Here is a 15,213-nt window from a genome sequence, read left to right as displayed (position 1 = left end):
CTAATTACATTTCACTGCTTCTTCTCACGAACCCTCCCCTGGAGCCACTGCAAGCTCCCTTACTCTCTTCTATTTGTTCTGGCATGTTCTTGCTTTTATACCTGTGCTCACTGTTCCCTCCACTTGGCGTTCACTTTCCTCCCAATATCTTCTGCTTCAAATCCCAGCTGTCCTTGAAAACCAGGCCCCATTGCCACTGCTACCCTGGGGCCTTCCTCATTCTGTCATTTAACCATCCCTCTTTCTTTTCTGACCTCCAGTGTTGTTGTTTTAGTTCTTAACCCTAGTTACCTGCTATTACAGCTATTAATTTATATGCCCCCTATTTAGTACGTTCCATATCTTAGCCTCTAAGCCCTGTAAATCAAGGCTGATTCTTTAGTGTGTCCTACTCAGTCCTGTCCTGAACCGTATGCTATGCACAGAGCAGGCCCTCTGCAAACAAGAATGACATATTAATACTAATATTAATTGAGTCTGTGACTTAGTCACTTTATTGCTCTGTTTGACTGCCTATGGAAATATTTCAACTCCAAAAAGTAAATAGGATGAAAAAATACCATCAGCAGGAAAAACAAACATACAAAATGCACAATTGATCCCCAAACAATGGATTGTTTTTTAAGAAGGAGCAGTAACAAAAATATTTGGAATCCAGTACCTTTATATCTGGTTACTACAGCTGCGTTGACACTAAGAGGCTCATGAAAGCTGACAGTGAGTGATGTGCTGCTGGTTACCATGAGACAAGCATTGGTTGGCACCTCAGGGGCTCCTGGGACAGAAGGAGAAGCACAAGGATCTTAATATAGCAAATCCTTTTCAAACAATGTTCCTGCCTCTTCAAAGGGTACCCCGAAACACACACTATGGAAACATTTGTTTGTAGAGCCTAATAGATTTTGCTTTTGAACATTTTCATTGGAAGTCTCAATGGCCTTTATTCATTGCCATTGTGGTCTTATTTGAGCATTAGAACATCTTCTGAAGGGGTAAATAATACCAGTTAAGCCTTCTCAAATTATCTTAGAAACAGAATAGGAGATTGGGCTGGACCAGTGGAGAGGAGGCCAGAAAGTGTTAGCAGGAACCGACATTGTAGATAGAGACTGTTACATTTCATAAAGTACTTTCATGTAAATCATTTCATTGGAGCCTTTTTGCAAGGCTGTTGGGTAGAAAGAAAGAAAGTAACAGCACTCCCACTTTTAGGATGAGGAAACTGCAACCCAAAGAGGCCAAATTACTGGTTCAAGGACACAGTGAAGACATAGCTAGGATGGAAGCCCATGGCTTCAGATGCCCAATTCTGGGCTCTTGCCAGTATGGAATGCTAACTTGCTTTGCTCTCAGGCTACTTCCAATTACATCAGGTACTATTTTTCTAAGAAAGACTTCATGGGCAAATGTCATGTCCACTAACCTCAGGTTTTAAAGGACTTCTGATCACTCTAGGTACTTTTTAACACCCAGAAGATGTTTTGTAATTTAGAAAAATTTTTAAAAATGGCATCAAGCCTAAAAATGTGACTGATTCTAGTATTAATCTGTTCTGAATGAGGTACCATAGTAAATACATTTATTGAAACAATTGCTGAATATCTTTTTTTAAAAAACGTGTATCAGCATTGCTAAAGAGATTGTTAATATTAAAAGCAACCTTTCATTAATGTTACTTAAGCTATTTGCTTCAAGAGAAAGGATTAGGCCTAGATTTGGTATTTAGTATACAATACTACAGAAAACAAGAATTTCCCTGCCTTTGGTGTTTATTCATATCACAAAGCAGAGGCAGATAATTCCCAGCCTAATGAACCTATCTTTCCCTTATGTTTAAATTTTCAAGCCTAAGTTTTAGTTTTTGTTGTTTAAATAAGATCACCTGTTGGAATAAGAGTTTACTGTTTCACAAGTGTTCGGATTTTATATGAATTTTTATATCAAGGGCGGCACTAAGCAGTACCTTCCAGTGCTAATGAGTATTATCCAGAAACAAGGCTTTTCTTAAACTAACTTTTGTTAGAACTGGTAAAGAGAATGGAAGTGCAGACAAAAGCGTAATTCATGGGTTGATTGTCCTTCTCTGTTGCCTGTATTAACTGAAGGTCAGTTTATATAAGCTGTATATAGTAGAGAGTTGAAAACAACTTAAACTGGAGCTTGAAGCAGAAACTGGACAAATAGGCAAACAAATGGTTTTCCACCTCCACATCCCAAAATATAGGCACTTAGGGCATCAGACCATCCAAGTCATTAGGCATTAGGGTGTAGCGGGTGGAAAGTGCTAGATGAGTGTGACATGGTGGAGGGAAGCCAGCAGCACTAAAGCCTCATGGCTGTTGTCAGAGAACCTATCAGGAGCCAGAAAATCAAGCAAGACAAAAGATCCTTTTACAGCCTCCCAGAGCCCTTGCTCCACATAGGCTGACGACGGCCATCCATGACCCTGTAGAGCTGCAAAAAATCAGTGAAAGAAGGCCCGGCTGTCTCAAACCAGGGTTCAGTCTAGTTAAATGTACAAGTCCTCTGCTTATACTCACTGGCATGTTCAAAGCCTGTTTTCATGCGTCTGTAGAGTCGGTACCTCCACTCCCAAGCTTTCAGTTGTTTCTCTTTCTCTGTGTTGTCCAGGCTGAATTTTTCATTCTCCACCTGAGTAGACAGTTCACTCACCCTCTCCTGGGCTTCCTGCACCAGTGTGTTGAGGTGCATTGCTCGGCTTTCCAGGCTGACAACTGAAGGGAAAAAAACGGGGTGACTCCCTTTTCTTTCTGGGGAAATGCTACTTCGTTGGCAGGATATCTGAGAGTCTACTATGGGTTTTTAAAAATGCCCGGGGAAAGTGGAATCTATGTTCATTATTAACTATCTTACTATGATAAGGTCTAATTGGTGACACAACCAGTTGATAGTACACCTAACAACTTAAGATATTCCCATTGCCCTCTGGCCCAAATAGCTGCCTAGCAGAGTTAATTAGAATTCCACTAGTATGAGGCCCACTTCTGTTTCACATTGCACACATTTGTTTCCGTGATTTTCAGAGGGAAAAACAATAAGGGGCAAAAGCTTTGTAGGACTAGGAAGGCCTTAAGAAAAGTCGTCCACGAGGCAAGTTGCATTCTGCTGAAGAATATGTTTGGTTTTTTTGTTTTTGGTGTTTTTTGTTTGTTTGTTTTTGTAGAACCTGATTCAAATCTTCTGTTCATATATTCTTCCCAGCTCATAGAGATTTTTGTATGTGTGTCTTAGTGGTAATTTTGTTCTTGTTAATCAATTTACTTATTGCTAACAAAGTGTTCCACTATTGCTGCCCCAGTAGCGCTAGTGAGTCCTGATGGTTGGGTGACTTGGGTGTGATCAGACATTGATCTTTGATCAGTTTGATCTTTGATTGTGGTCTGATTGGAGGAATGGTTTCTGGAGATGCCCATGCCCAAGAGAGCAAGTTATACTAGCTCCTCTTGCAGAGAGAGAGGTTGTCAGGCTTGATATTTCTGTTTTATTCAGTGTGTGATAATCTTTATTTGATTCACATCGTATTGTTTACCCAACCTTCCCTTGTGTGAGTGAACGTTCATGTCAATGATAGAACATTTCAAATTCTTATGTCAGGTTGGGAGTCTGCTTCTTACTGTTTACTCATGGCACTCATGCATGTGAGGGCCTGCCTAGGTGCTCACTTGGTCACTTCAGTGGAGCCCTTCCTGGTTGGTGACAGAGAAAGAAGACAGCCTTAGCATGGGCATGTGGTAGAGGATCATACAAATAATGAAACAGATCAGAGTCAAGTTCTGCGGATCTGTCACCAACATGTGGTTGACATCCTCTATGACCAAAACAATATTTCCCCCTGGTGGGTGGGAAAGAAATCCAACCATTTCATTCTTCTAATCCAGAGAGAAAATATTATGAAGATAATGCACGTGAAAATTTGTTAGGTATATTTTGAAATGGAAATTAAGTGGTTATATAGGCATGTTTGCATTAATTATAGGAAACGAATACTAATTTATTATTGCCCCTGCTCACCATCAGTCTAAATTTATTTATAGATGAGGTCAATGAAAAATTAGTTGAGTCTTTTTCTTTTTCTTTCTTTTTAAAGTTGCTGTTTAGAACACTCAGGACTGTGTTTTGCTGCACATTTGTCATGGTTAATGAATGTTGCTATAGCAGTCAATCATGTACTCTAAATACTGTCACACTTTTTTTTTAAAGTCTCAGTCATGAGCCATGACAGAAAAATAAACAAACAAATATAAAGCTAAAAAACTCTTTCACTGAGCAGCTACACTATGCATAATCCCTTGGGAAGGCTAAAGGAGGCCAGAATAAATGATAATATAAGTGCTGTGGATGTAGGGAAGCAATGATGGTGTATGAACACACAGGTTCTGGAGAAAAAAAATACACATACACACACATGGGCACATACTCCTGTGGAAAAATTGGCAATATTAGCAGCCTCAAGGTGCAATTTCCTGGAGCAGTGAGATTGACAAGTCAGTACTAAATGCTGTTAATTTAACTAACTTCAGATTAATGCTAGAGTCTGCTGTGACTGAAGCCCTCAAACACAGTCTCATTATAGCCTTGCTGGGAAGGTCCTAAATATAGGCATTGACAGTTTAAAACAAATTCGTATACATTTGTGTATTTTTAGACATAGGTTAGGCGTCAGAGTTTGTGTCACAGTTTTCAGGTTGATTAATTGACCCAGTAACTGCACCCTCTACACTCTCCCCCCCTCCTTCTTCCACTCCAAATTATGGAGAAAATGGGGGAATTGTCTTTGCTAAGTCATTCAGTGAGCTTTTTATTGAAAGCCTGATGTTTGAATTGCATGCATGCGTCAACACTTGGGTGATAGACACATGATTTATAAAAATAAATTTTTCTAATACTATGAAATCCCCCCTATTAATTTTTATATCCACAACAGTTATTACTGGTGTGAATCCAGGTGGCATTTCAGATGGACAGCTTCTCTTGAGCTATGCTTGGCTTCCCCTGGAAATTTTTCCTGCTTTTCCTAGCACAAAACATTTTGTTTCTAGACTTTGCCTTTACTCCTGGACTGTAGACCTGATGCTATTTGAGTTGTAGTGGTAAAGAGATTCTGTATCTTTAAGATAAAGCATTCACCTCTTCGTAGAATAACAAGGAAGATACACAGAATTTTATAGCCAAGTAAGTTTTCCAAGATCATTTAGATCCCTGTGCTTCTCAAAGTGAGATACCTAACATGCAGCGTAGCATGGTGGTGGTGTTGATGGGGTGCAGTGGGCATCTCTGAAGCCTCAGAATAAATATGTGTGTCTTTCTGGAGCATCAAATTTTCAATGCAGATTTTGATGAAAGCAAATTATTTAGAAGTTAAAACAAACACTTCTATTATGGAGAAGAATGGAACATTTTCCTAAAAAATTAAGATAAAAAAAGAAAGTTTATAGATCTCTCTCTCTTTTTTTCCCCAGGCTAAGTTCCCAGATACCCCTGGGAGTATACCTACTCACTTGCTTCTGTTAGAAGTAATTCCATGCACGAGTTGGAGAGGCACTAACTGAGCCAATGGTTTCAAACCATTTCACCAAGCAAACCTTTTATTATTTTTATCCTATGGATTTTTTAATAGTTTAATAAAACACTCTCTTTTGAAGGATTTTCTTTATTGACTGCCAAATCAGCTGACTTAAAGTAATCATTTTTCTCCCTATTAATAATGACCTATATAACAGCCAATAGAAGCATATCTTCAGTATTAGATAATCAGACCTAACAAACTGGGTTAATGTTTTAAGGAAAATCAAATAAATATGATAATCATATTAGAATTTGTAGTTTTATCTTGAGTAATGATGTGTTGGTTAAGTTTTTGACACCTTGGAAATTGTTTGGGGAGCCCCATTCCTATTTTTTCCACCCCAGAATGAGAACCTTTTCAACCCCCTTATTTTTAAAGATAAAGAAACTGATACCCAGGGAGGTGGGATGATGATCCAAGGTTTCCTTAAAAACCTTAAACTTAGTGAACTTCCTCTAAACCTAAATGGAACACAAATTAACCTATTCTTTATGTATTGCAGTTTTCTAATTGCTATCTATTTGGCACACGATTGGTGAACTCATTTTGGTTGGCTGTTTGGATATAGAAACTAGAAAGGTTAATGTCAATTTTGTGATTAATTTTCCTGCCCATCCACTTCCCTTTTTCTTGGGTCCATTCTCTTTTCACTTCTACCCTCTGGATATTTTGAGTCCAGAACTCCTGTATCTGTTTGCAAGGTTTGGTCTTTTCACTCTTACTGCAGTTGATCCCTTCTCCAGTCAAGCAGCTATCCCTCTGTGCAGCCATAGCCAGCACAATAGAGGGTCTGTGAGTGTGTGGTGAGCTGTCCGGCTGGGGCAAGACCACTTGGCGGCTCCTGAAATAGGCTCCGTGCTATTGTGGTGTTTAATTATCAACAGCATTTCTACCACCCAGTGTTTCTGAGTGGGCATTTGTTATAAGACCTGCCCAGCTAATTAACTACAGGGTGGGAGTGGGGGGAGGGGCAGGAACTTGGTGTTCAAAGAATACAATTATGGCTACTGTTTAAATCCTCAGATAAATAATAATCAGACCAAGTGGATTTTCTTCACCATCAGAATCTAACCTGCTGGACTTCCCTGGCGGTCCAGTGGTTGACTTCGCCTTACAAGGCAGGGGGTGCGGGTTCAATCCCTGGACAGAAAGCTAAGATCCCACATGCCTCATGGCCAAAAAACCAAAAACATAAAACAGAAGCAATATTGTAACAAATTCAGTAGGCTTTAAAAAATGGTCCACATCAAAAAAAACTTAAAAAAAATAATCTAACCTACTGATTGCCAACTACTTACTAGCCTTACATTTCTTAATTTTGCCTTTGCCCTGCAATTGGTGAATTTGGGCCTAGTTGTTAATTGCTTAAAGCTTGAAAAATATAATGAGGGTAAAATGTAAACTAATTTTAATTTTTAACTGAGGCTTTTAGGGAACAATTCATTTGACTTGCTTAAAGAAATACCTTTGCCCATTACTAATGATATGCCATTTTGCAATGTAGCAACAACTTTTCTATTGTTATTGGCATTTTCCTTGTTTTTATTGATGAGAAATATGGGGCACCAAGACAATCATTTAACAGCAGTGTTAGAAGGATCCTTACAATCAGCCTTAAGTGCCTCTTCCTATAGTACCTTTGGCTCTGTATGATTTCCTTCATGAGGGGAAGTCACTGCTCACCAAGGTGGCCTTGTGATAATCTTACATAGAAGACTATCAATTAGTAGAGGTTTGTATTATTATTATTAAACCTATTAGTCTGTGTTATATTTTTAAGAGGCACACAAAAATAAATCAAATACTTGTTTTTATAAAATAGCTCTGTGTTCTTCCATCCAAAAAAAAAAAAAATCTCTTGCCCCAGATAAAAATTTTCTGTTCTAGCTACCATCCAGAAATATATTATATACTAAGTCGTGTCAATTTCAACCCTGTTATTTCAAAGGAGAAAACAAGGTCACTTAGGTATAACCCTTGATTATAAGCCAATATCCTCTGGGCAACCAAGAATAGCAGTTAATAATATTTATCTTTGCTGATCATAAATGACAGCTTCCTAACAACCTTACAACTGACTTGTTTTCAGTTAGGAATGTGAAAAGAAATAATATGGACGTATTTTAATAATTAAATGTTTTTTAATTCAAAAACTCAAAGTGTAAGTTGCAGTTTACCTGTCTTGATAAGGTTCAGGGCTCAAAATTCACTTTGGTTTCATCTGGGCCTCAACCTGTTGTCTTATTTTCGGGTTTTCCCAAGGACTTTGAGAGTGTGGTTTCTGAAAGGTTTTAGTGATTTGGAGATTAAGTGTTTCATTTTAATTACTGTGAACTTTCCTCTCCTAGAACTCATTACATCCTGGACATGGGGCTCTGGAATGTTTTTCTCTGCTACTTTCAGCAGAATGTGGATTCACGAAGTCCATATTATATAGTTTAAGTTGTAATCGTTGCTCTTAAGAAGCCAGAGCCATTGACATAGAAAGGAACTTCCTGCCCAGGTCTCCCCAACTCCAGGGGGGCAAATGGACATTTTCTCTGAAACAAACACACAAAACACTTGAAGAAATTATTTAGAAAATCCAAAGCAGATTACCCAATGACATCATAGGGAGTTTAAATATGAAATAAGATAGCTGTATCTTCTGCTGATTTTTCGATGCTGTCTAATAGAAATACAGTGTGAGTCACATCACTTAAAATTGGCTAGTAGTGACATTAAGAAAGCAAAAAGAAATAGGTGAAATTAATTTTCATAATATATTTTAGTTAACGGATCCAAACATTATCACTTCAACGTGCAATCAGTATAAAATTATTAATTAGATATTTTATATATTTTTTGGTACTTAAGTCTTGAAAATTCAGTGTAAGTTTTACATTTGGACTGGACACATTTCAAGTACCAACAGTCATATGTCTATGTTAGTATAGTTTTAGAACATAAAATCCTACAAACTTTAAGAAGTGCCTATATTGGACAGTGTTTTCACAACACTATACAACAGATGGGTAAAATATTTAAATTCTCTACCAGAAAATCTTGGGTTGTTTTATTTTGTTTCTGCGAGTTATATTGGCTAACAATCTTTTTGACCATTTACAATGTGCCAGGGAAATGTTTTAAACCTATTACCTTTAATTCTCAACAATCTTAGATAGGTAGTGGAGTAGCCAGCCTTCAAGAGGGCCCCTAGTGATCTCTGTCTCCTAGTTTTCACACCCTGTACCAGGGTTGATCTATGTTGGTCATCAAGATGACAAGATTCACTGCCTGCTAATGCAGGGGACACGGGTTCGAGCCCTGGTCTGGGAAGATCCCACATGCCACGGAGCAACTAGGCCCGGGAGCCACAACTACTGAGCCTGTGCGTCTGGAGCTGTGCTCCGCAACAAGAGAGGCCGCGACAGTGAGAGGCCCGCGCACCGCGATGAGGAGTGGCCCCTGCTTGCCGCAACTAGAGAAAGCCCTCGCACAGAAACGAAGACCCAACACAGCCAAAAATAAATACATAAATTAAAAAAAAAAGTCTTGTACCTTTAAAAAAAAAAGATAACAAGATTCAGCAAAAATGATAATATATCACCTCTGATATTAGGTGATAAAAGAGACTGTTGCTTCCATCTTGGTTGGTCTCTTTGTCTTTCTTAAATCATTTGCTCTGGGGGAAGCCAGCTGCCATGTTAAGGAGCAGCACTATGGAGAGGCCCATGCAGGAAGGAACACGGGTCTCTCACCAGCAGTCACTCTGAGTAAGCTTGGCAGTGGATCCTCTGGCTCAATCATGCCTTTAGAGGATAGCAATGGTTATGTTGGCAGAACTGAGGGACAGGAACCTAGATAGTGAGTGTGTGCATGTGCACATGTATGTGTTGGGTGGGCCAACAAAGGTATCTTTAAACTTTATATGTTTTAATTTTTGGCAAGGAGAATATATTCTGTGTTGCACGTATATTTAAAAATCAAAAATAAAAGAATGAAAGGACAGTTATCAACTCTTGAAGAGCAAGTGACTGGAACTTAGGCTATGGCCACCTGATGTCTAAATAATTATTTGGAAACAAACAAAAAGAGATACACTCACTTCATATTCAGTGAAATCATTCCCTTCAAAATTAGTAATATATTCACACCCTTCAAAACAAGTGAAAGTAGCCTTGGGATTTATTCAGTTCAATTAAACACACATTTTTTGAGTGCCTTCTGTTTGCTGGGGATACAGTGACAAATGAGACAAATTTTGCTCTTGTGGAGTTTACATTCTAACGCAGGGGAGACAGAAAATAAGGAAATCAAAAACTTGAGAAGAATATCATACAGTGATTTCAGCGCTATGCAGAAAACTGAAATAAAGTGATGTGATTAGAAAGTGACTTTAGACTTTGGATTTGGTGGCCAAAGAAAGCCTCTCTTGAAGATGTGACATTTAAGGTGAAATGTTAAGAAGGAGTAGACCGAGTAATGATCAAGATTAAAAGCACTTGGATCATTTCAAGCATAGGGAATAGCAATCCAAAGGCCTTCTAATAAGATAGTGAAGAGTGTTCAAGGAATGGAATGGAGACTGGTGTGTCACGGGTGAGTGGTGAGCAGTATGAGATGAGGTTTGAGGAGGAGCAAGTTTGTAAGTCAGGGTGAGGATTTTTACACCTATTTTAATGAAGCAGATAAAAATATCTGGGGACGCATTCTAGCAACCCACCTAAGGCTTGTTCTTTACGTAGTCTTAATGGTTGCAAATCTTTGTCTTTTGAGGGTGGATTTGATTTCAGGAAACCTCTCTAAATCATTGGAAACCAAGACTGGTGAGCGTGGCGGGTGATGACGCTGAGCAATGCTGTTTTGGAACAAAAATCAGATGTGACTCTAAGCAGTGAGTCAGATTTTCTCATTAACTGGCTCTGAGGACAAATCCAAAAGCGTTTAGAGCAATGGCGGCACTGTTGCAGCAAGTGTGGGGTCTCCCATGTGGACCCTCTTAAAGGATAACATTCGAATGGACTGCAGACTTTCTGGTGTGTTTGTTTACATAAAGCCAGCCTCATTAGTTTACAGTCACACCTCTTAGACGTGCCCTGAACCAGTCCCAGCACCAACATGGACCCTTGACTACTGCAGAAATAGTGGTGCATCCTGACGAGTCTGCCAAAATGTTAACATTGGCGTCTGCACCACACTCAGATGACAGCTACTCTGCGATCATATTTTATGAAGTAACTGAACATAACTAATTCTGGGAGACATTTCCTAGTTCCACAGGCAGTATCCAAGGGAAAGTGAGAGAGAGGAGTTCACAAAGGAATGCAGAGAGAGAGAGGAGAGGGTCTAGAGAGAAGGGAGAATGCAGCTATAGGAAAGGGCAGAAAGACTAAAAATGAGGAGCGTTCTGCCATATTATTAATCAGTGTAAAAATAAAAACAGGCTACGTCTGCAACCAAATTTCAAAACGGTGCCTGGAAAACACAATAATGGCAACAACAACAGGTTCCCCACAGTGTAAATTACTTGAAGACAAAGTTTTCTTCATACATTGTGTGTGCAAGTGCACGTATGTATGTGTGCACGTGCACTGTACACATAGTGTATGTGTGTGTGTGTGTATGTGCTAAAATTCGATACCTGCAGTTCCCAGCAGTGTAAGGCAGGGCTTAAAATTCAACTGAAATTTCAACTGAAAATTTATCAGCACCTACATATGTGCCAGGTATTGGGGTCAAAAGATGAGATAACATCCATGTGAGTGACCAGATTTGCACATGGTAGGTATCCAAAAAGAACTAGTTTCTTTATGGTTACTATTTATAGAGCCGAAATGATGCCAAATAGATAGCAGCCTCAGAAAGGCAAGGACCTCATTGATGATTCGGTATATTCTTCCTGGAGACTGTTGAAGTGTGATTCGAGGGTGGAGGCAGGATATGAGTTAGAATAAGGGAGGGGTTTATGACGAGGGACTTTCAGTTATGGAGCAAGTCTTTCTCAGCCGTTGTTCAACTGAGTATGAGTTATGGCAAGTGGGATACTGAATGGATGAAAAAGTCAAAAGTATAGTCCCCAGGTATCCTGTAGTACCTTTGTACATTAGCTTTCCTAGCGCTAGTCCTTTCAGATTCTGGGCCTGTTTCCTGAGCTCGGCACACGTAGGTGGGATTCTACTTCAACAATGGCTGATGTTTTCTCCTAGAAGGAATGAATACTACTTTGTGCTGCTTACCTAAAGGTGGGAGGAACAGAAAAAAGTTGCCGAATAAAGATAGTAGATTCATCTAATGAGCAGGCTGAGGTTCTGTGTATATTTAAACTAGGGGCAGTGTGCAGATTTGGGTGGCCACTTCTGGAACTTTCCTTATGAATAAGGAAATGTGCATGGTTGAATTTCAAGCCATGTTTATTCAGAACACCTTCATATAGCTCTATGATTTCAGGGGCTAAAGCCCAGAAGACATGCCTGACCAGTGGCTTAGGAGGTAAATCCCTAAACGTATCAGTGTCTTTGTGATTCCTGTTACGAAAGGGAGAGAATTACAGAGGACTTTCTTCTGAGTTATGTCAGGATCTTTGGTTGGCATAGTGAAAAGAGTATTGGGCTGTTTTCAGAAGGGAACACACAGGGGAAGGGAAGACAGAAAATTTACCCTATTAGAAATCCTGAAATATTTAACAGGCATTAGAAGAGGATAGATGGAGAGTCAGGGAAGGAAGGAATTGAACATCTACAGTGTGACAGTGAGTGTGCTAATGCTTTCCCACAAATACCAAAACATTTAATACAGAAGATCTGGGTTCAAATCATGGGTCCACCACTTATTAGCTTTGGAGCACTGGATGAATTATTTGTCTTTATTTCAGTTTCCTTGTTGATCAAAACGAGAAAACTAACTCATCTCACAAGCCAGTGGTCAGGATCAAATGAGATGATGCAAGCAAAAGCATTTTTGCAATGTGTAAGAACTTAAGACCTCATTCTTCTATCCTGCCTCTGCAGCTTCCGGGGATCAATTTGCAGTGGGTGCTTGCTTATCTGGTTCTAGCTGGGAGACTCTGGTTTTTCTCATGGGCTGGCTCATCCTCATGCACAGAAGCAATTTGATTTCTCTGGTACTTGATACATAAAGCGAACTAAAAATCCCTGAAAATGGACTGTGTTCTTCTATCCTGCCTTTTTTCAACAGGAATGGCATCTCAGCTCATAGAATAGCACAAAGAAATACACCATAGGATTTTAGCAAAGGCACAAAGGGAAAGGTACAGGGGCCCAGTGGCCACAGCCTTCTATATTAGTTATTTGGAAAGACAGTGAGTTTGCACAGCAGGATTCCAGGCATGGTATCTCACACACTTGGACTTGAATCCTTGACATCCCTATTCATTTGCTAGATGTGTGACCTTTGGTCAGTCACTTAACCTCTCAGAATCACGAATTCCTCTTCTTCAAGATGGAGTTAATAACATCATCCTGAAGGGCTAGTGTGAAAACTGGAGATAATGTATGTGGAGATTTCATAGGTTCTCAATCAATAGTCCTTTGCTATTTTTACACATGTGGGAGTCTATACATGATCCTATCTCTTTAACTTTTTGGGTGGCCAAGGTGACTTAGGTGTCATATTTCCTAGAAGCTAAATCCTGGGTTTCTCTCCAACTGTCCTTTACAAGTTTGTGATGATAATGCAGTTATCATCCCACAGGGAATGAGAAAAACCAGGGATCTTTTGAATGAATTTGCTTTCGGTTTAACTAAATATTTAGTACGTGGGTTATTTTATGGAGATTTAATTATGCACAAGGGGGATTGGGGAGATTGGGAGTATTACTGGTTTCATGGAAAACGCAGAAATTCTTTGCAGCGTCTCAGGTAAGTAAGACTAATGTTTCATCCAGCTCAGTGCAGGCAACATCTGGATGAATGGTCTCCTTGTTCCTATAGAATGGGGCTCAGTCTGCATTCTCTATGTTCAGACCCCTTGATTCTCTCTCCACCGCTCTCTCACTGCATCTTTAGGACAGACATTATTGCAGCATAAATTGGAAGGCAGCAAATAAACCTTTTTGATTTCTTCCATCCTTATTTGCCCATCCCTCCAAATCCTCCAATTCCACTAAAAAGAAACAGCACTTTGATGGTGGAGCTCTTATTGAAGAGCCCCAATGCTACTGAACCCAAGTCCTCATTCTTTTTGACATGGATGTGGTGAGTTTAGCATTTTTAAAATAAAGAGTTTTATGATACAAGGTTCTGCCTCTGTACCTAGTTTTTGGGTGGCAGGGGTTTATGAAATTTAGGAGCAGAGATGTGACCTCTAATTATATATTTACTTGCTTCTCTTTCAGCCTTCTGGGTCTCGCCACTTGGAAGTGAGTGAATCAGTATTAGTGAAACTAACAATTTGATGAGTTTACTTTTTTCTTTTAGGAAACATAAAAACTATGGCTCAGAGCCATTGTGGTCATTGGGTCAGAGAGTTTGCACCTAAGGGAATATGAGTGCCTCCCTCAGAATGTTGTGTGAGGATTAAAGGAGTCAATACATGTAAAGTGCTTAGAATAGTGCCTGGCACAGGGCAAGGGCTATATGATTTTATCCCATCCACTCCTGGGCGGGGTCTGTGACCTGAGAGCAGCTCCCTGTGGTAAGTACTATCAGCTCTACTTCAAAATATATCCAGAAAGAAGCCATTCACAAAAGACCACATACGATGTGATTCCGTTTATATGAAATGTCCAGAAGAGGCAAATCTATAGAAACAGAAAGTAGATGAGTGGTTGCCCAGGACTGGGAGGAGTGGGGAGGTTGGGGTGAGATAGCCGAAGGGTATGGGGTTTCTTTGGGGGTGATGAAAATGGTCTAAAATTGACTGTGGTGATGGTTGCACAAGTCTGTGCATATACTAAAAACCATTGAATTGTACACGATAAGTGAGTGAATTGTATGGCATATGAATTATATCTCAATAAAGCTGTTAAAAAATACATTCAGAATTCCACCCCTGCTCACCATCAGTGTCACTACTGTGCTAGTCCAAGCAACTGGCATCTGTCTCCTGGACCATTAGAAGAGCCTTCTAATTGGTTTTTTACAATTTCACAGTTGCCCTAACCACTGTGTATTCTCCACAGACGGCTGTAGTGATCTTTTAAAATGTAAAGCAGAATATGTCTTCCTTCCTTCCTCCCTCTCTCTCTCCCTCCCTCCCCCCCCCCACCTTCCTTCCCATGCCACGCGGCTTGCAGGATCTTAGTTCCCTGACCAAGGATTGAACCTGGGTCCCAGCAGTGACAGCACAGAGTCCTAACCACTGGACTGCCAGGGAATTCCCCAGAATATGTCTTTCATCTGCTTAAACTGTTTCACTGTCTCCCCATCACACTTAAAATCAAAGTGAAACTTCTCACTTTGGCTAATCTGCTCCTGTATGATCTGGTCCCTGTGACTTCTCCCTCAGCCATCACTCTCCCCTTTGTTCATTTTGCTTTAGCCACACTGGCCTTCTTGTTCTTCAGATATGGCAATCTCATTCCTACCTGCCTCAGAACCTTTCTATTTGCCATTCACTCTGCCTAAAATTTGACCCCATATCTTCTCATAGCTCATTCCTTGATATTGCCTAGGACTAGGCTCAAA

General features: G+C 39.8%; 1 protein-coding gene across 1 annotated transcript in view; it reads right to left on the bottom strand.

Moving 5' to 3' along the window:
- Nucleotides 1–15,213, bottom strand: part of ANKFN1 (ankyrin repeat and fibronectin type III domain containing 1) — a 155,668-nt gene that overhangs the window by 120,636 nt on the left and 19,819 nt on the right. Inside the window, exons 4-5 of the mRNA XM_036837242.1 lie at nucleotides 2,541–2,735; nucleotides 662–775 (exon numbers count right to left, since the gene is read on the bottom strand). Of these exons, the coding sequence (XP_036693137.1) occupies nucleotides 662–775; nucleotides 2,541–2,735 (309 nt within the window). The remainder of the gene's footprint in view (nucleotides 1–661; nucleotides 776–2,540; nucleotides 2,736–15,213) is intronic.

This window comes from Balaenoptera musculus, chromosome 20 (genome assembly GCF_009873245.2).
Source record: "Balaenoptera musculus isolate JJ_BM4_2016_0621 chromosome 20, mBalMus1.pri.v3, whole genome shotgun sequence".
Taxonomy (NCBI): Eukaryota; Metazoa; Chordata; class Mammalia; order Artiodactyla; family Balaenopteridae; genus Balaenoptera; species Balaenoptera musculus.
The sequence above is the reverse complement of the archived record's forward strand: the minus strand, read 5'-3'. Positions and strand labels throughout refer to the sequence as shown.